Genomic DNA, 21,860 nt, shown 5'->3' on the forward strand with positions numbered 1-21,860 from the left:
GGAAGGAGCCCAGGAAGGAAGGAAGAAGGAGGCTAGATCAGTGACAGAGCAACTGGGAAGAGAGGGACTCAGTGTCCAGATGGAGGTAGAGCCTTGAGCAAGAGGAAAATCAGGGCTTTGGTCATCTTCTGAGATGGAGGAGGTGTAGGCTGGAGATGGAAGATGGAGAGGAGGGAGTGCTGGAAGGGGAGGACTTCACACTGGAGACATGATTTTCTTTACTGAATAATCTGTAGGTAGAGGAAAGTGGCAGAAGTGTGTGGCAGCCTGAGAGGAGTGGGAGGCCACACTGAGCAGTGCTGAGGAACCTGGGGTGTATAGGTCATTGAGAGTGACTATTGCCAGCAGGCACTTGGCGGATGGGGAGGGAGCAACCTAGGGACTGACAGGTGAGGCCGGGAAAGTGGTACATTAAGGAGGCCTCTGAGCTGATGGGGTGGCATTCATGTTGGGACAGAGATGAGAAATGGGGTGGCCAGAAAGACTGGAGGGCTCCCTCACTGAGGAGGGGCGAACGTGGTGGTGAAAATGGGAGGGTAGGAAGTGGGGGTCAAAGGAATGGGATTTTCAGGTTTAGTGTTCTGGCCAAGAGCTGATGGTGAAGTTGGTGTACTGGCCTGTCTAAAGGACTCATGCAGAGAGTTGATTAGCAAATGCAAGGAGAACTAGAAGTTCTGCTGGAATGAGCAGGTGTCATGGATCATTGTTATTTTAAGAACAGGCATAAGCCTCACGAGTGACTGGGAGGTTCCATAGAGAGAAAAGGTTAAAGGTGCGGGTGAAGAGGCTAAGTATGGGATGAGTGTTTCTTGCCTTGAAGCCAGAAGAAAAGGAGAGAGACATGTTCTTGAGCCGCCTTGTGAAGACGCGGATGTGAGAGCGATTGGGTATATTCCATAAGACCTACTTAAGATACAGGGAGAACCGCGACCTTGGCCACAGCCTGGTAATGGAGAAAACCGGGAGTTCTTATTGGAAACGAAGGGGGTCACCCTTGAGCAGCCAGGAGTCTCGAGGCTCAGGCAGGCCAAGGCGGGCAGGCTGCAAACCTTCCCTGCAAGTCCCTCGGTTGCCAGCGGGTCCCTAGCTCTCTGCCGGCTCCGTGCAATTCGGTGACCTCGCCGGAAGCGCCCCCCGCGGCCCCACTAGCTCCGTTTAGGGCTTTCGAAGACCTAACTGGCTAAGAGGCCGCAGTCATGCCGAGGGTCAACCAGGGCGTCAGGCCTGGCGCTGGGGTGTCGAAGCGGAGCCTCGCAGCTCCCCAGGCCTCCCGCCTGGCGCCCCCGGGCTTGTCTCTTAAGAACAGCTACCAGGGTTCGCCGGTTCACCCTCCTCCTTTGTAGTTTCCTTCTCCCCAAGGGAAACCTCCCCCGGAACCCTCGCCAGGGCTCCAGGTGCCTGCCACCACCCCGCTTGCTTGCCGGGGGCCGGCTTCCTCGCCTCCTGGAGCCCAGCTGGGGTTTTCCGAGTCCAGGCAGCGGGAGCCCGGCCGCCGCCGCCTTCATCTGGAAAGAGTTAAGCCCTCTCCCAGATGGATAAGCAGCCAGGGGACGGCTATGCCCCCGCCCCGCCCCCATACCCCGGTTCCCCGAGCCCCGAGGGGTGCAGCTCGGCCGGGGCTCCCTCGGTCTCGGGGCGCACGTGCAGCCGGTGGCCCAGGCGGTGTCCGCGCTGCTGGGGTCTGCCCGCCGGGGGTCGGGGGGTTCTCCGCCCCGCCGCCGCCGCCAGCGGACTTGGCGCAGGGCAGCGGATACTGCACGAGCCATCCTCCCTTTCCTGTTCCACGCGGCGGGTCGCGTGGGTCTCGGCGGCAGCCGGGCGGGCACAAGGGGGACGCCGGAGGGGAGGAGCCGGAGAGCGAGAGGAAGGAGGGGGCCCGCCGGCCCCGCCCCCGCCCCGCCCCCCGCGGCCGGAGCCTGTGAGCCCGCGAGCCAGCGAGCTGCGGCCGCGGCCTCCACAGCTCGCGGTGACCCCGGCGTCCCGGTCCGCGGCCCCGCAGATCCCGGGGCCCGCGCCCCCCCGGGGCAGGGATGCATCATGGCCACGCTGGCTTGCCGGGTGCAGTTCTTGGACGATACGGACCCTTTCAACAGCACCAACTTCCCCGAGCCCAGCCGGCCGCCGCTGTTCACGTTCCGCGAGGACCTCGCGCTCGGTACCCAGCTGGCCGGGGTCCACCGGCTGCTGCGGGCGCCACACAAGGTACGGCCCGGCGCTGGAGGGCTGGGCCCCCGGGACGCAGTCCCTGCTGCGGGGCGCGCCGGGGTAGGGTCGCCACGGGCAAGCTGGGCTGGGCGCAGCCGAGAGACAAGCGCCCAAGGGCAGACCTCCCCCCTCTCCGTTAGGCAGAGGGGTCCGGGCGCCCGCCGGCTGGCTCGGGTTCTCCTAGGCCAGCGAGGAGGACAGCCCCGCGTTCCGGCCCGGAGCGGGGGCGGGGGGGCGGCGGACTGGGCAGAACAGGTGCGGCGCCGGTCGGAGGCGGGATGGAGAAGGTTCCCCACGCCGCGCCGTTCGCTCGGCCGGGTGGGCGGGGTGGGGCTCGGACGCCGGCAGTCGGTCCCCGCACCCGGGCGGGCGCCGAGCGGCGCGCGGAAAGAACCCGGGCCCCGGGGGGCTCTGGTCCTTCGCAGAGGAGACCCGAGCGACGCGCGGGACGAAACCTCTCAGGCCTCTGGGGCCGCTGCGGGCGGCCGCGCGACCCTCGCGACAAAGCACGCTTCCCGGGGACACCTCTCCTTCCTCCCCTGCGGGGCACCGCGGAGGGCGCCGCCCGCGCGCTACGATAGTGCTCGGAGCAGCCCCTTTTCCTTAGAAGAAGCAGGTGGCCTGGGGGACCTTGGAGGAGCAGTGGCTGTGGGAGGAGGGGCGGGGGCGCGGAGGGGCGGCGCGCGCACAGAGCCCCAAATGAGTGTCCCCTGGGAAGAATGGCTTCTCAGTCCACCCGATAGTTTTTTTTTTAACCCTTTTCAGGGCAGGCATCTTGCAAAGTGTGTGCTGCGAAGAGCTGGGCGTTGAAAGCCAAGCATTTAGTTACCCAGGAGAGCCCTTCCTCCCACTTAGTGACTGCACCTTGAAGAATTACTTCCCCCGTACATTTTTTTGTTGGCTTAGGGTTCATATCAGAGCTTGTAGATGATTTATTCCTTGAGGATCAACACTGATAAATATTTGGAAGAGATAACCCTTGATGCCAAAAAGAACAAAATCGATTTAAAATTTTTTTTAGACTTCTGTATGCTGTTCACCTGCCTTGGAAATAGGGAGGTTGGTGTGGGTACTGGTGAACATTGGCAGTGGTGTCTATTATATCACTGCTTCTCCCACCCCCCACCCCCAAACGCCACTTCTTAATGAGTAACCTGTCTTCAGGAATGAGGAATGGGGCAGTTCTATCTCCTTTTCTCTGTGCTGGTGCAGGATGGATACAGTCACTGCTCCTGGGAACCTCTCTGGCCATAAAAGGTTGGATTGGGAGAATGATGTTTTTATTGTGGACTCAGCTTATCAGAATCACTTTTGTCAGTTATTTGGTTCTTCTCAACCAGTGGGTTCAGTTAAGAGTTTTCGAAGGGCTTCCTCAGCATCATGGTTATTTCATTCATTATGGTCTCTGATTACAGTGATCTTTTGTTGAAACCACAGAAGACTCATAATTGTGGTCCTGTGACCTTGAAGTACTTTCCTTGGATTTCAAGCCCTATGTACACCGGCTGACCTTTCAAGCTGGAACCTGAAGTACATTTTTATGTTTCCATGGAATAGCCCCATAGCCTTGATCCAGTGTTCCTGGTCTCATAGGAGATCCTGATGCTCCAGCATTACACCACCCCCTCCACTGCCCCCGACCCCCTAGAAGCCACAGCACAGCAGTTGCCCTGGCTCACAGGACTTTCTGAGATGGCCCTTGTAGAATAAAGGGAACCCAAATACGTCCCACAGAGACCCTTGACTCCTTGTCCTGCGGGGGGCCCAGCCATGCTCAGTCTGAGTCTTTTGCCTGCAGACCCTTGCAATATAGTCAGATGTTTGGCATTGTTTTTCACATCTAGAGCCGACCGATTGGCTAGTTCTGTTAGCAGCGTTCTGTAAAGGAGAATTCAGGGCGTTTATGTGCCTAGGTGCACATTTATATTGTAAAATGCTAGTTAATTTCCAGCAGGGAATCTGCTGGATTGGATGATGCATCTGCGATAGAAAGAGCCAATGAGTTTTGAGCACTTGGTATGTAGGTTTGTACTCTATTAGGGATGTCAGTGCAGGATCTCATTTAATATTACAGACGTCTGTGAAGTGCAGACTTTTACTATACCTATTTTACAGATGAGGAAACTGAGGCAGAGAGCAATTAAATAACCTAGTTTCTCTGTTACGAGTGGGGAGCTGAGATTCAAACCTTGTCTGTGCGGCTTGAGACTCCACTGCTGTTCTGCTCCCTGGACCAGCTGTTTGGCTGTGGGCAGAAGCCGCATCTCCTCGGGCTTCCATTCCATTAACTTGAGGAGTTTCCTGAATCAGCTTCCTAGGCCAGGTACTTTTTGACCTGGGGCAGGTGTTACAAGCATGAGTAAGAGCCTTGAGACAGAATTCCAGCCTGGTAGGGTTCACAGTCAGAGGTGGGAACAAATAGTTACGAACCCTGCTGTGAATTAGCTAACAGTGAGGGAATGGGCAAGCCCCTGCCATGGGTACGGTTTCCATGTCCCATGGAGCCCAGCCTGGCAAGAGGAGGAGTTCCTGGGGCATGGGGCGTTCTGGGTGGTGAGAGGGGAGAAGCGTGATTGTGAAACATGCAGACACTTCAGCATCCTCAGCCGTCCTGCCTGGGGGTGTAGACTTCTGCTTGAAGGAGACGGCACACACAGCAAAGCGTGCAGGGCCTAAGTGAGCGGCTGGATGAATCGTCACTAAGTGAACACACCTGTGTAACAAGCCCCCTAAAAGGCCCCTGCAGAGGGTCTTAATCTGTAAAGCTCCCCAAGAGATTCTCCTGTGCTGGGAACCTTTGAACTGGTTAACCTCTTAGGTCCTTTCCAGCCCAAACTTGAGTCTATGCATCTTTTCCTAACCTAATGAAATATGTATACATTTATCTCATGTTTGCTGACTCCATTTGAAGTTAGTTGTTCATTTAAACCATTGTCTTGGACGAAAACAACATGTGCTTATAATGCTTTATCATGTTTTTCCCCAAGCTGCTAGACGGAAAAATAAAAAACCACCCCAGCCTTTTATAGTATTTCTAAGAGAATAATTAAATAAATGATTAGTCTGATAACAGAAAGGTCAGAACAGGTACCGTATTCTCACTGAGGGAGATGTTTATTTTGGTGGTTATATGTTTTATCTGGACTATGTGAGGCCTTTTGTTTTCAAATGCTGCATAAACAGGTGTTTATTTCTGGTTCAGTGTCTTAAGAAGAAAAATAATTGTAATTACAGGACTTATAATTTAGAAAAAACTGTGCAGTAGAATTAATAGAATCCTAGACCTTTCAAAGCTTAGATGTCTTTGGATTGTTTGACACCAAAAGTGAAGGCTGTAAGGATTCTTGCTTCTTTTTGATAGGCAAAACTGGAATTGTGGTGGTACCAAAAAACTGGTAACTAGCTTGCGTGTCAAAACAGCAATTATGACCTAGTAATTTAATTCAGGGAATGTTTCCGTGGCTGCTGCGGACCAGAGAGTAGAGTAATAACAGTTCCCAGGTCCTGGCCACGTGCCCGAGCCAAGCACCGTCCCAGACACGCATCATCTTGCCAAGCCCGCGGCCACCCCGTGGGTCGGGCGCTGGTACTGTTGCATCTCACAGCAGAAGAGCCCAAAGCATAAAAAAGTCGGTGGGCCATGTGAGTGGGACATTCCAGAGCTGGCATTTGGCACCAGGTCTGAGTCCTTAATGACTCTACTACTTTTGTGTCTTGAGTTTTTTCCTTCCAGGCAGCCTGCCCACGTTTCAGAGTTCCATGCTCTCATTGGATTAGCCTTGACTGTGCCCTGTTCATTCCTTTCTCACTACCTTTGTCTTTGTGGTTCCCTTGCTGCCTCAGCTATCCCACCTGTCAGATAGCCAGTTGCTGTGAGGATTAGAACCTTGGTCCTCTCAGTGTGGGCTGGGCATCACCTGGGCTCTTAGAAATGCACTCTCAGGCCTCCCCAGACCTGCTGAAGCAGAATGTGCATTTCCCCGAGATGCCTTGGTGATTCCTGCAGTCTGAGCAGCATGGATTAGAGGTCATTTAGGTCAGACTCAGTACAGGGCTAGGAGGGTTCTCTCCGTCTCCCCTGTTCACAGATAACTTCCTCGAGGGTAAAGACCTGGGCTGTCCAGTTCTCCAGGGTTCTCCTGGAAGCTGAGCAGTGCTAAGATGGAGTGTGCACTAAGTTGATTGATGGGTGTTAGTTTTAGAACACAAATCCACTGGTATTATTGCTCTAATGAATTTCCACCTTAATCCTCTTAAGGGACACATCTGTTTGCTACATTACATTAAGATTTTTTAAAGATGAGGTCATTAGTAAAGTTGGCAAGTGTGTTGTGTCACATAGCATCTTAGGACAAAACTGTTTAAGAATGTTGTATGAACAGCTAAGAGTGTCTCCGTGCAAGCTGAGTCGAATCCGACTGTACCGTAATTAGCTCAGTTGGTTGGAGCCGTGCTATTGAGATCAGGATCATGGGATTGAACCCTTTATGGGTCAGTTGGCTTTGCTTCATGCATGGCCACAGACCGCATCGGTAACGCAGCTAGACATCCAGCAGGTGCTGTCCTGGCTCCCTGCAAGGGTTTGGGTTGGGGTGGCCTGGTAGAAATCTTTGGGGGCAAAGGGCTAACATATAATGAGCTTGTGCTGGGCACTGTACTGTGGGCCTCGGCGAATAACTTCACTGACCCTCACGAGAGTTCTAGCAGACAGACAATGGTATCTCCAGTTAACAGATGGGGAAACTGAGGCACAGGGAGGTTAGGCAGGTTATCTAAGGTCACACTGCTTTTAAGTGGAGGAGCTGGGATTTAAGGTCAAGTCTTTTTTTCCTCCAGGGTTTGTAGCCAACTGTGTCCCGTTATTAGAAAACCAGCAGAGCACATGCTTTCTGTGCAGGGGGAGGGGTGGGGGGAGGGGGCTGACTGCATTGCCTTTTCACGCTGCTGCCTGTCACAGTTTGTGACTTAAATGGTTGTGCTCTGGTTGTCCTTCCAGTGTAGAAGCTCTGGGAGTCTGTGCCTCTTGTCCTCAGAGTCCAACCTGCTTCCCTCTGGAAAACAACAGGACTGCCTTTGCCCTCCTCTGGACTCTGAAATGTTAGTTTTTAGTGGTGGCAGATTTAAAACTGATTAACATGCTAAGGCCAACTCAGGAGCACCCCTCCCCCAGCCTCCTTTCCCCTCCATGGTTTATTTCTCTCTGAAGATGAAACTTTTGAACCTTGGAAACCTTTCTGTCCTCAGACAGAAAACAGTCACCACTCCTGCAACCTCCACACTGTGTCACCTGCAGGTGATGGCCCTGTTTACTGTGGCCAGCTCAGGAATGTCCCCGATTTAAACCTGGCTTTCTAATCCATGTAGCTGGTTCCGTGTCTGTGGGGCATTTTCAGTCTTGGGTTTGTCAGCATCTGGTCCTTTCCAGAGACAAGCAGACTGCTTTTTGTTTTGTTGTTTTAGCTATTTTATTGGGATGTGTTTCTGTGCCTTGTTCTGAACTAAGTAAGAAAGAATGGGGGAAATTAAGTTATAGTGAATGTTAAGCCTCACCACAGGGATGTAATCAGCAAAATACAGATTGTGGGAAATTATAGTTTTACCAACAAATACATTGTAAAGGAAAAAAAGATGGAGATGGAAGGAAACCTTAGATTAAAAGAGATTTAAGAGATATATCAACCAATTGCAATGTGTGGCTCTAACTGGACATTGATTCAAACAAACACATTGTAGGGAATTCCCTGGTGGTCAAGTGGTTAGGACTCCACACTTTCACTGCCAAGGGGGTGGGTTCAATCCCTGGTCAGGGATCCCCATAAGCTGTGCGGCCAAAAAAAAAAATTGTAAACAAATATTTGAGACCATTGGGGAAACCTGAATAGTGACTTTTTGATATTAAAAATTGTTGAAGTTAAATTAATAAAAAAATAAAAAATTAAAACAAAATTAATAAAGATATTTAACATTAAAATTATTAAAGTGTGATAATACTACTGTGTTATGTTTAAGGAAAAGTCTATCTTTCAGAGATAAATACTGAAATATTTACAGATGAAGTTATATAATGTCTAGAATTTGCTTCAAAATTATCTTGGATGAGGGGCAAGTAAATAGGTGGGTGAGTGTATAGAGGCAACAAGATAGAATTTGAGTTAAAGCTGGATTATAGGTCTGTGGGGGAGTCATTATACTATTTTCTGTACTTTTGCATATGTTGAACTTTTTTTTTTTTTAAATAAAAGAGCTAAAAAATTAGGTTATGAGTTCTGATGTTCCCTTTGGGATCAGCGTCCTTTCATTAAGTGTCACCGTGTGTCCTTAGTGTGTTTGCTGTGGCTGAGATGGCCAATCAGTAAATTTTTTGTAGTGCCTCCACTGATACCTTCCTTCCCACCCTGACAGTCGTGTTCTTCTTAGGATTTTTGAAAAACAAACGTAGGACATCAGTCTTTTCATGTTCAGAGTATCTTTCTCGGCTCAGTCAATTCCAATGATGAACTCAGCAGGCATCAGTTACATAAACTGTTAGTTTAGTAAAAAGTGTTAGGGTAGAGATATTATACATGGAGCACATGCATCTAAATTTTTATCACTAAACTGAGAAGTTGCTAAGGCTATAATTAACGATATCAATATAAAAGTGCTCAGTTTCCCAGTGGCTCCTGGAGGCTGTGACATGCTTTCTTGGCCACGCCGGGGTCGTGCCCCATTCCTAGCGAGTCAGCTTGGCCTCCATCTTCAGTATGCCTCGAGAGAGGATCTCAGAATGCAGTGATGTTGTAATGCATATGAAAATGTAAGTTGATTGTATACCTTGGCACTCAGCATCACGGGCAACTTTTGATTTTAGCTCATTCAGAAAATAAAGTTACCGCACATCAGCAAAATTATCTATACAACCAGAAGTTTGTCTATTTTTAGACCCACGTAGTGACAAACAGAATCTGCACTGTATCTATATACAACTTGGAAACATACCTTCTCTTCCCCACTTAGATTTGGAGCCTAGAAATTAAAAAGTTGGACTCCAAGGGAAAATGTTTAGAACTTAATGTTAGAAAAAAAGAAATCTCAAAATTGTTGAAGATGTTGAGAAAAGGGAAAATGTTAAAGAACTTGCAATTCAATACAGACTAATACTCCTAGGTTTGGCAAGAATGACACAGAAAAATTAGTTTGTGGGTCACCTCATCAAATATTTTTAGCATTCTTGGAAAGAGGAAAACCCAGAAGAAGACTTTTTTGTTATTGATTAGGCTACTTGGACTCTTCATACGCTGGTATTACCACAGGGAATGAAATGCCAGGGTCTTAACCAGAGTGCACAGGACAAGCCAAAGATTATTGTGAAGTTCTCAGAATAGAAGGTAACTAACTGATGCATCTTCTAACTGGTTTATCAGATCCCAAGAGTGGCTTGGGGTTCATAGAAAATGCTGATGGGCAAACACTCCTGAGTGGCCAGATGCTGACGTGTTTAGAGCAGGCTGGAGACAGAGCAGTGGGTCCTCAGAGAGGACATGAGAAGGAGGTCCTTCTGGCTCAACTAGGGTCACACACAGCATTGCAGCCATTCACCCGGTTGCCTAAAACTGGCCACAATTTTGACTAAAGAAGTTTATACCAATACCACTTTAGGGGGAGTTTTGTTTTATCTGTGATTTGAGGTCACCTTCTCCAACCCTCCCCTGGTTATAATTGATTAATCCAGAGTTGATGGTAACATCCCTCACAATTCATGAAAAGCATGAGTGAGCGGTGGTACTGGGGTGGAGACAGCTGGTTTAAGCAGTGCTTCCCCCCGCCCCCATATCTGTAGTTTTATTAAATGAAAACAAAATTTACTATTAATTGTGCTACAGCCTGGGAACCTAGCTTTTAACCCTTATGACCATTGTGAGGGCACTGCCGTCTGGTCCTCTGATTTCATCACGGAGGCTGCAGGCAGCTGGGGGGTGCAGGTGCTGGACCTCCGGGGAAGCAGCCGACTGAAGACTGGGTATTGAGTCACTCGGAGCACAGTCTCCACTGCCTCCCCGACTTCCGTTGCATCCACAGCCTCGAGGGGGTGTTTCTGGCCTCCCTGCTCCCCTATCTAGCAGTGTGTTCTTGGTCTAACACCTCTCTCACTGTCTCACTGTAGTTTACAGCAAGTCTTGACGGGGCAGGGTGAAGGTTCCCTCCTTGCCTTGGAACATGGCCATTAATAGGAAAAAAGTAAAAGGTTAGAGATAGGGTCCATTCAGTGGTTTTTTTTTTTTTTTTTTTTTTTTTTTTTGCGGTACACGGGCCACTCACCGCTGTGGCCTCTCCCTTTGCGGAGTGCAGGCTCCGGACGCCCAGGCTCAGTGGCCATGGCTCACGGGCCCAGCCGCTCCACGGCATGTGGGATCTTCCCGGACCGGAGCGCGAACCTGCATCGGCAGGCGGACTCTCAACCGCTGCGCCACCAGGGAAGCCCCCATTCAGTGGGTTTTAATGTGAGGGAACAGCTCAGGAATCAGGCCTGTGTGATTGGCTAAAGAGGAAAGAGAGAGCATGTCACTCCTCTGCTCTAAAACCTCACTCAGGCCCCCTGCCATTCAGGGTTACTCCGAAGCCCTTGAGTGGCTGGCCTGCTGCTCCATGAGGGTTGCTTGCTTGGTTTACTGGTGTAGCCCTAGAGCCTGGAACAGTGCTTGGTACATCATGCGTATACAGTAAATAGGTGTTGAACGAGTGAATTATCACACACTTTAGAGTTGGAGGGAAAAAAGAGCGGTCTCCTTACCCCAGCTGTCTCCATGCAGAAGTCCCTTCTGTAAAGCCTCTGGTCAAACACATTCTAGCTGCTTCTTCATGTATGATAGAGAGCAGTTGGTCCCCTCCTTTCAAGTATGGCGTTTATCCATTTTTGAACTTTATTTGCTAGACTTTATTCTTTATTTGTCCCTGATTTTCACCTGGAAAGGTGAATCCTCATATCCCCACAGATGGGGATGGAAGTGGGTCTGGACCATCAACTGGCTGACTGAGCCCAAGAGGATGGAAATAGGATGGATAAGGCAGAAGAACCGTGACCTCAGGGTTTGGTAAGTAGAGTGACCTGGGACCTGGGACCTGCAGATAGTGCCTGGAGGGAGTTGCAGAAAGTCTGTATACTTTTCCCTGTGGTGGCAGAAGTAAAAAGCTGCTTTCTTTTCGTGTTAAAGCTGAGTCATCTGGATTGTTTTTATTACTCAAATCAGTGTATGTATCTTGATATGTATATGGTCTGGTACCCTAAGGCATCTTCACACTTGCAGTTCCGTTTTACTGTGAACTTAAACTGTTCGTGTGGAATCAGGGAGACATTGCTGGGGAGAGATCACGGCTAACAAAGCTAGGTTCAATGAGAGACAGGCCAGGAAGCAAGGAGTCTACCCTTATAAAACAGACAAAGCATCTGTTCCCATCACAGAATGAACATGTGTATAAATTTTGAGACTACAGAAAAGCACACTGAAGAAATAGAAATCATTTCCTTATTACCCAGAGGGAACCACTCTTAACACTTTTGCGTCTTACCAGAATTAAAATATATAATGTTTTCAAACATTTATAATGTTTTAAATGTTTGATAAAAATATAAATATCTGAATACTTTCCCAAGTCATTAAATATTCTTGGAGTGTATCATCTTTAATGACAACATGGTGATCCAGCCTGTGCATGTACTATGGCCCAGATGTAAGCATTGCTCCCGTGCTCTGTGAGGGAAAGGGCTCTGTCTTCTTCAATGTTTATTTCTCCTGTGCTTGGTCCTTTTTTTTTTTTTTTAACATCTTTATTGGAGTATAATTGCTTTACAATGGTGTGTTAGTTTCTGCTTTATAACTAAGTGAATCAGCTATACATATACATATATCGCCGTATCTCTTCCCTCTTGCGTCTCCCTCCCTCCCACCCTTCCTATCTGTGGTTGGTCCTTAATAAATCTTCATTAAATGAATATATGAATGAATGAACCATTGGATGTTTAGTCAGTTGCCAGTAAAAAAAATGCAGATAATGCTGTTTTATATATATACTTGCAGAAAAAATAATCTTTATGCTTTGATTGCTTCCTTAAGATGAATTATTAGATGTTTAGTTGCTGAGTAGAAGGGTAAAGAATTCATCTTAGATGGGAGCAGTTTCCCCCATTTTAAGCATTGGCGATGGTTGGGAAGATGGTCCCTAAGTCCATATAGGACTGTTGAAGACCTGGGCCAGGATGGGAAGCCCAGCTCCAGTCCTACCTCCTTCTTGCAGGTACAGCTGGTGTCATAGCAGAGAGTGACATTTGAATTCTGGGAAGATAACCCGGTGGTACTCAGAGAAGATTGTGAAAACCTTGAATAAATTATGTGTATGTATCCCATTGCCTCTCCCTGTTTTGAGGGACAAAATCATGACTGTACTTTAAAGTTAGATCGATTACATTTCATGAATGCACGTATTCAATGTTCAGTATAACAATATGATATTAGTAAGACAAAGATACATCTCATTAGTTGTTAATGCTTTGAGAAAACAGGGGCACTCATATCCTGTGGGTAGTGTAGTCGATGACCCTGCCTCTTTCTAGAGACTTGGCAATATACACAAGTCATAAAAATGATTGTTTTTGACCCAGTGACCCTACTTACAGGAATTATTTGAAGAGATACATAAAAATGATGAAAGTACTATATGTATAAAGATATTTGAGGATTGTTTTATAATGAAAAGCTAAAAAATGTCCAACAACAAGGGAGATATTAAGTCATTATGTTTTATTATGGTTAGAATATTGGCTAGCTATTAAAATAACTCATACCTTAGTCAGCTCAGGCTGCCGTAACAAAATACCATAGAATGGGGGGGCTTCAACGACAGACGTTTATTTCTCACAGTTCTGGAGGCTGGGATGTCCAAGGGTGAGGTGCTGGCAGATTTGGTTCTTGGTGAAGCCCTTCTTTCTGGCTTGCAGATGGCCGCCTCCTTGCTGTGACCTCACATGGCAGAGAGGAAGCTCTGGTGTCTCTTATATTTCTTATCAGGGCACTAATCCTGTCATGGAGGTCCTACCCTCATGACATCATTTAAACCTAGTGACCGCTCAAAGGCCCCACCTCCTAATACCATCATATGGAGGGGTAGGGCCTCAACATATGAATTTTGGGGAGACACATTCAATTCATAACACCCTGCATGAGTCATGAAATTGTACATGCGGACATGTAGGTAAGAAATGTTAAAGATGAGACCAGTAACTTCTTTCTCCCAGACCTGCTCACCACGCCCCTTCTGCATCTCATTCGTTGGAAACACCATGAGAACGTCTTGTCAGCCTTGGTTCCTGTGCACCCATCCAGTCCCCACCCTTCCATTGCCGAGTCATCCGGGCTCTCATTTGGACTCCCGGCTCCAGATGAAAGTGATCCATCCCCCAACCTACTTTCCCTGCCTCCTCCTCCTTTACTCTGGTGCTTCCCCATTACTGACAGGGTAGAATCACAACTCATCATAAGGACACCCAGGGCTCTCTGGGACCTGGCCTCTTGTCTGCCACTCCCACATTGCCCCGACTGTCCTTCCCCCCACCTGCCCCTCCCGAGCCCTGGCTGTGCTAAAATGCTTGCAGTTTCACTAAGAGGCTGCCCTGGATGGTAGTTTAATGTCTTACCTCTCCCTGGACTGCCCCTCCATCCTCCAGCCTGGGGTGAGACCATGTCTGAGGCTCACCTCTGCTGGGCTTTGCCAGCCCTCCCCCTTGGTCTGTGCAGGCTGTGCTCCTAGCCCCCTCCCACTTGTGACACTCTGGTTCTTATTTCATCCCATGTCACCATCTTCCCACCAGCTGTAAACCCTCAGTAGCAGGAAGTGCATTTCAACTCACCGTTCAGTTCAGAGTTCCTAGAACAGTGCCTGATACACAGTAAGCCCTAATAAATAGTTTTTGACTATCTGAAAGAAGGTTAAGTGAAAAAAGTGCAGTATATATTTATATACATGATGATCGCAACACTACCAAAGGTAAAATCGATAGCTAGTGGGAAGCAGTCGCATAGCACAGGGAGATCAGCTCGGTGCTTTGTGGGGTAGGGAGGGTGGGAGGGAGGGAGACACAAGAGGGAGGAGATATGGGGATATATGTATATGTATAGCTGATCCACTTTGTTATACAGCAGAAACTAACACAGCATGGTAAAGCAATTATACTCCAATAAAGATGTTAAAAAAAAAAAGAATAGAAGATATCCTCAAACCTTTGTCAGATTCCTAATCCATAAACATGATTTGCATGTTATAATTTCCCTCACAAACGGCGGGTGAGTGGGGCCTAACCAGCTTTTCAGAGTCTCAAATCCTTGTATTCTGGCCTCTTCCGCACTAGGCCCAGGCTAGGTCCTCGGACAGGAATCCTCAGGTTGGCAGAAGAAGGCCCGCCATCCGTCAGGGTCATTTCCTGTTGCGTTTGGAGGGGCGGGCACGAGCCTGGGGCCCTCCTGGGTGGGGGCCATGAGGTCTGCTCCATGGGGCCAGGCTTGAGGGCTGCAGTGCAAGATGGGGAAGCGCTGCCTCCTCCCACTTTCCTGGCTGTACCTGAGCCTTCTGCAGGCCTCCTTTACCGTTCCTGCCCAGGCTGAGCGTGGCAGTTATGTGGTGAAGAGAGTTGTGAGCTTGCGCGGGGGGCACAGGTGGCCACAGCAGCTGTGAGCAGTGGGAAATTCTGAGCAGGGGGTGGATCTGGGAGACTGGAGTGCTACCCGCGGAGTGCAACCGCCCTTCTCTCCACTGGGGAGATTCAGCCCTTTGCCAACCTTGGAGGCTCTGGGGAGATTTTATTTCAGGTGATGGCACTCACCTAAGGGGGATCTGTTACCCCTTTGCTGTATCAGATCCTAGCTGCAGGCCACAGGAGTGCTCGGGCTGGCTCCTGATCCCAGCTTCCGTACATCACCAGCCCTCTGGCTTCTGTAGGACTTGGTAGGTCCCGAGTGGCGAGTGTCTGAATGACCAGTGCCCGGAGGTGGAAGAGGCTGTCCAGTCTTCCCGGGGTCCTGCATTCAAGTTCAGCAGTTCCATGTGTCTGTCTGGGGGCAGGGAAAAGAGAGCTGTTGGGCATCCTGTCCAGAACAATAGTCAAGGATATGAGCGGTTTTTTGTTCCCAGAACTGGGTGCATTTTTGTGGACGGTGATTCATCACCGAATACGCCAGGAACAGAGCCCCGGCGTGTCTGTGCAGTTCACAAGGCACTGGGACATAGGTTCGCCTGGCTGATCCTCACACAACCCTGCAGTAGAGGGAGATGGGGCATTTAGGCCCTGTCTCCAAGTTCAGAAAACGAAAATGATGTTGCTTTCAGGACTGACGCACAAAGGTGGCGGGGCTAGAACTCAGGTACACATCTTCTGACCTCAGGCCCAACAGTCTCCCACAAGGACTCCCCGCCTCAGTCTGTCAGAGGTAAGTGTGAGGAACATATGCTGGCACCCAGGGAAGTTTGTATTGATAGACGAGCACAATCGGGGAAATTTCAGCTGAGTTCATAGACGTCACATGTAACCACCTGGTGATTATTTTTTACAAGGGAGCAGGCTTGGCTAAATGGGAAGGTTTATTTCTATCAATGCCACTGATCCCAGGACATGATCATTAACCCTTTTATTGTCATGATTGGTTGGGGAAATAAGTCAGAAACATAACAAAAAGTGAAGTAACCTCTGAAGGCAGCATATGACTCACGTCTAAGTGTGATGCAAGCAGCCTGGGCTATAGCCATGTCAGAAGTGGAAGAAATCCACGTGGACTGCACAGTCCAGAAAGCCTCCTGGAGAGAGTGGGTGGGGTGTGAGTGGTTGAAAGGAAAGGGGAAGGGTGTTCCATGCAGGTGAGAAGCAGATGGGATGGGCGTTGGGATCAGGTACGACGGCTCTGGGCGAGTGAGAGTGGCTGGCCGGAAGGTGGTGACCTACAGCTGTGGGCCACGGGGCTGGGCTGGTACAAACAGTGAGCGCAAAACTGTTTCAGAAGTTACTTCCATTCCATGTAGTGGAAACAAAGGAGAAGGAAGGGAAAAGGAGATAAATAACAAATTTGGGAAGAAAATGATTACAGAGAAAAATTGAGGGAAGGAAAACCAGGGCAAAGAAGAGAGGAGAGGGATGGACAGGCAGTAACTGCAAAGCCATCTATGACCGATGCGTGGGAGGAGGAAAAGCATCAGAAACAAGCCGCCCGGGAGGGGCCTGGCCTGGGCCCAGGGCGCAGGCTGTCCCGAAGCCCAGGGCCCCACTTGCTGCTGATTCCTGGTGGGCTGAGGTGTTAGCCCATGAGGGTTTAAGATGTGACCCTTTCTCCCTCCTTCCTCTCTTTCATGGGGTGTCTGCTCAGTGTCAGACTCTGTTAGGGCCAACACAGGAACCAAAATGAGTGAAACCAAGGGTGGGTGAAATGGGGTGGGCCCCAGCTCCGGCCCAGCCCGCGCGCTCCGCACGCCCTCTCCTCAAATCTTTGAACACAGCATCTCCCTTATGGGGCTGTCATGGACAAAACGAAAAAAAGGATCCTACTCTTGGGCTTCCCTGGTGGCGCAGTGGTTGAGAGTCCGCCTGCCGATGCAGGGGACACGGGTTCGTGCCCCGGTCCGGGAAGATCCCACATGCCGCGGAGCGACTGGGCCCGTGAGCCATGGCTGCTGAGCCTGCGCGTCCGGAGCCTGTGCTCCGCAGCGGGAGAGGCCACAGCAGTGAGAGGCCCGCGTACCGCAAAAAAAAAAAAAAAGGATCCTACTCTTGCATGTTGGCATCACTTGGCTTTCGTGGCCTCCAGTCCCGCTGCCCGATGGGCACCGGCAGGCCGTGCTCCTGTTTCCCTGGCCTCCCTCTCCCTGCCTTGCCCGCCACTGCAGAGACAAAGCAGAACCTTCAGACGCAGCTCCTGTCCCCACCCGCCTGTCCATCTGCCCCCATGTGCCCGCCCTCCTTCCTAACGGGAGCTGTGTCCCCTCTCCTGGACCAGCCAGGCCCCTTTCCGCTGGACCTTCAACCACTGCTTCCCTCTGGGATCCCTCGTTTAGCCTTCAGATAGGCTAATGCCTCCTTTATCCAGAAATCCCCTCCTCCCTGCATCTATCTTTCTTCCACGTTCACCCCTCTGAGCAACCTGAGTCTTAGACCTTGTCTGAGCCCTACCGTCTGCCTCACTTTCCCTCCTGCTCTATCCGGCACCCTCCCTCCCATCGCAGCGATACTGCTCTCACTGAGGCACTTGTCATTCACGGCGTGGACACCTTCCAGTCTTTGTCTTATTTAATCTCTTAGCAACACTTGCCGTTTCTGGTCATCTCCTCCGAGGAATGCTCGCTGTTCTAAGTTTGATGGTGAGAGATCCACCTTCCCTCTGTTCCTCTAACTTTCTGCTCCCTCCTGCTCTTTGCATGTTGGCTCTGTTCCAGGACCAGGCCTTCTTCTTGCAGTGGAGCTCCTTTCCTGGGCGGCTTCCAGGGCTTTCCGACGACCCCCTGGTTGGCATCAGGGGCCCAGCGCTCTCTCTGGTCCTGAGGCCAACTACCCAGCTGCCCCCTGGACAGCTCCTCCTGGGGATCCCGCAGATGTTGAAGGTGCACTGTGTCTAGATGGAAGGCATCGTGTTATCTTCCCACAGACCCGTCCTGCCTCAGTGTGGAACTTCACCATCCAGCCAGCTGCCCAAACCAAGAATCACCCCCTGGCTTTGACCCCATCTCTCAGCCCTCACAGTCTGATTCCAGCACTTCTCTCCCTATTCCATAGATAGCCCTTAGCATGTAGAAAGTGCTTGGTAAATGATGAAATGAATGAAAAATAGACAAGATAATATATGAGAAGGTGTCTGTCACATGGCAGTTGCTCAAAAAATGTGCCTATATTAGTTATCCATGGCTGTGAACAAGTCGCTCTAAAGCCTAGTTGCTTAAAACATTTTTATTATCACTCACAGTTCCTTGGGCCAGGAATTTGGGAGCAGCTCTGAGCAGTTCTGGCTCAGTCTCTCTTGAGTTTGCAGCCAGATGATGGACTCAGGAGCTCTTCAGTCACAAGTCTGGTGTCCGGGCTGGGAGCTCCTTGGGCATCTCTCTCTATGTCTCTGTGGTCTCACATCAGGACTCTCTAGCGTGGTGGCTTCCGGGTAGCTAGACCTCTTATGTGGCTGCTCAGGTCTCCAAAGAGTGAGGGCCAGGGCCGGGGGATGTCGTATCGCTTTTTTAAACCATCGCTCTCCTTGTATTGTACTCCTTAGAAGGGAGTCGCCAAGCCTGGCCCACATTCAAGGGCAGGGGAATTAGACACCATTGTTTCCTGGGAAGAGTGTCAAAGAATTTGTGAACTTTTAAAAAAGACATCTAGGGACTTGCCTGGTGGTCCAGTGGTTAAGACTCCGTGCAGCAGGTACGGGTTTGATCCCTGGTCAGGGAACTAAGGTCCCCCATGCCACGCGGTACAGCCAAAAAAAAAAGTTAATAAAAAATAAATCTATATACAGTAAAATTCACTTTTGTTTTTTGGTGTTCAATCCTTTGAGTTTTAACATATGTTTAGGCTTTTAAAAAATTGAAGTATAATTGACTTATTATAATAGCTTCAGGAGTACAATATTGTGATTCGATATTTTTGTAGATTATGTACCACTACATGCCTAGATTCTTGTAACTACCCCAGGATACAGAACAATTCCAGCAACCAGAAGAATTCTCTAGGGCTTCCCCTTTGTAGTTAGTCATCCCCTCACCCCCATCCCTGGCAACCACGAATCTGTTCTCTCTCCCTATAGCTTTGCTTTTTCCCAGAATGCCATCCATATAAATAGAACCACTTAGTATGTAACCTTTAGAGACTTGCTTCTTTCGCTCTGCGTAATGCCCCTGAGATCCACCTAAGGGTGCATCCCTGATTCATTCCTTTTTAATGAGGAGTGGTATCCATTGAATGGATGTGCCATTCTGTTTACCCATTCACTTGTTGAAGGGCATTCGTGTTGTTTCCAGTTTTCAGTGCTTACATACAAAGCGGCTGTAGACGTTTGGCCTGGAGGCTGATCTCTTCGCTGCCACGCCACACCCCCTTTCCTGCTCTATACATTTGTGTAGAGATTTTATGGAACGTAAGTTTTCATTTTGCTAGAATAAATTCCTAGAAGTGGGAAGGCTTTTTGGCAGAGGATTACCTGCCCCTCTCCTTAGCAGGACTGTCAGGAGGTTTTTACTTATCGGGCAAATTACCCTTTGTCAGAAGAATTTGTTATTTGAGTCTTTGGACTTCAGAGTATAATTACTTTTGAAAACACTGCCCGCAGAAAGGACCCTTAATTGAAAAGTCATTGTTTGTAGTTATTTGACTGTTCTTTATTCTCGAGCCTTCGAGGCTGTGTTGTGGAGGAATCCCGGTGTCCCCCCTCAGCCTCATCGCCCTGATGTCACCCAGCACTTGCTCCACACTCTCATCCGGCAGCTTTACAAAGGGACGATGACCCCTGCAGCACAAATCACCAGAAGTTCTACCAGTTGGCAAAATACCGTAAATAAACGAAGAGCAGCCTTGGAGAATGTTAGCATATGAAAACTGCACTTGGATGGTGGAGCATAGGGATGAAGTAAGCAGAAATCGAGGGGCACAGAGGGCTAAGGATGTGGTTCTCTTCTTCTGCCAAGTCAGAGACCAGATCTGAAGTGAGGGAGGCGGCAGGAACAATGGGAAGAGTGACATATTTAAGTTCTGAGGCTATAATATAAAAAGTCCAGTTCCCGAATATCTTTGACCTCTTTACTAAGGGAAAGCTCCATGTCCAGAAGGTTGCCAAGGCCTCAAGGTGGCTCTCAGTGGAGGACCACATCCTTCATCTGGGCTTCCTACTCATCCCATTTGTGCTTGGCTGGATGAAACTCCCTGCCTGGGGGCCTGCCTGAAATACACAGAGCCCCCCTTTCAGCTCCCTTTCCATTCTGCAGGGTTACCTGGGAATACCTACTGTCCTGAGGGTATTAGAGTACGTAAATTAGGTCAAGGACCTAAAGAGGGGAGTTCTGTGCAATTCTCCAAGTACCTTTAGAAATTGAAGATGTCACCATGTTCATCCTTTGAGAAAAGGAAGTTCAATATGAAATCGTGCCTGACCTGTGCAGGAGTCCTTCACTCACCCTGCACGGATGTGAGTTGTCCTTTGTCAGGTTCTCTGTGGTGCACTTGGAAATCAAGGAAGAATAAAGCATGGGCCATGTTGCCCAGAACTCACAGGCCATGATGGTGACAAGCTGGCCTGATATCCTAACCATAGGTATCACTTCATTCCTATGGAAAATGCGTTCAGAGCTCCAGACAGCCAAGCCATAGTGGACTTGTGAAGGCCACCCTGGTGTAAGTTGGGGACTGTGCTTATGCAGGCAATTGTGATTGGCCTTTATTTAGGTGAGTTCCATTTGCCCTTTAGTTGTGCCAGGATGTTTGGGACAGTGCCTCTTAGCTGCGTCCCTGAGAAGTCAGCCCCCCTCTCTCTCCCCCTCCTTCCCGGGCTTTTCCTGGTCTCTGCCCACTTCCTTGGATACCCAAGAGCTTTGTATTCCAGATTCCGCCTCTCATGACCCAAGTCTTTCCCCTCTAACGCATCTTCCTAACCCCGAGCCTCTTGGTTCCCTCATTCACCCAGCGTGCAGAAACTTTCACCGGGTTCCCTTACAGATGAAAGTGGGGGGCTTCTTCGGAGGGGATGTAGGGCTTAAGGTGGACCCGGGGGCCTCTGGCACATCCCGAGATTCTGAACTTTGCTCGTAACAGTAGAGTTTGTGAACAGCCTTTCGGTTAGAGGCCCGGCCTCATGGCAGCAGTGCGGAGGTGGGGCACTGAGATGAAAACCCAAAACCTGCGGGTGCTCACACGTGCACCTCATTAGTTCCTGCCCTGCGCCTGCCGGTGGGGAGGCCCCCCTGCTCTGCGCTCTCTCTGCGAACACCAGCAGTGCTCAGCCAGGCAAAGTCCCTGTCACTTCTGTCATCACTGTGATTTTTGGAAGCATGATTTTGGTGTCCTGATTTGGCGTGTGTGTCCCCTGTCTTCTCCTTGGTGAGCTGCCCCCAGCGGCTGTGACCTGCCAGGCCAGGAAGTGGTAGCTCCCTGCCTGCTGTGGCTGTACATGCCTGATGCTGGTGAGACAGGAGTGAGATGAGAGCTAATCCTCTGGGCCGAGGAGCGGGAAGGGAGGGGAGGTTCTTTGTGTCTCGGGCTCTGGGGTCTGTAAGCTTCTTTTCTCCCCTAACCCTTTCTTGGAGAGCCGTTGCTTTCATTTCATTTCAAAGCCCCTAGGCCTGCCCGGTCCCTGAAGCGGAACATGCCAGCTCCATTAAATCAATGTACCCAATTCTGCGAAGTCTAAACAGTTTAAATTTCATTATTCTGGGCAGTGTTTTTCTGCTGACTAGAGTTTGCCAAAGCAGGGGGAATCGGTGAGGGTCGAGGAGAGGTTTTGCCCACCGCACACCCGGACCCTGCTCTGCTTCTGTCTTCTCGAGCGGGTGGGAGAAGGTTGGGCTCTGCCGCATTTAAGTTGTTCTCGGGCAACAATGGGATTGCTCTGATTCTACTGCCAGGGTCACTGGGGCTAAAAATCCGTCTGATGCAGGAGAGGCTCCGCTCTTTG

General features: G+C 49.8%; 1 protein-coding gene across 1 annotated transcript in view; it reads left to right on the forward strand.

The window, feature by feature from the left end:
• The first annotated feature begins 1,992 nt into the window (after positions 1-1,992).
• The window catches only part of FHOD3 (formin homology 2 domain containing 3), a 493,214-nt gene continuing 473,346 nt past the window's right edge, over positions 1,993-21,860 (forward strand). Inside the window, exon 1 of the mRNA XM_060029530.1 lies at positions 1,993-2,202. Coding sequence (XP_059885513.1) covers positions 2,038-2,202 — 165 coding nt within the window. The 5' untranslated portion in view covers positions 1,993-2,037. The remainder of the gene's footprint in view (positions 2,203-21,860) is intronic.

Source organism: Delphinus delphis, chromosome 13 (assembly GCF_949987515.2).
Source record: "Delphinus delphis chromosome 13, mDelDel1.2, whole genome shotgun sequence".
Lineage (NCBI taxonomy): Eukaryota > Metazoa > Chordata > Mammalia > Artiodactyla > Delphinidae > Delphinus > Delphinus delphis.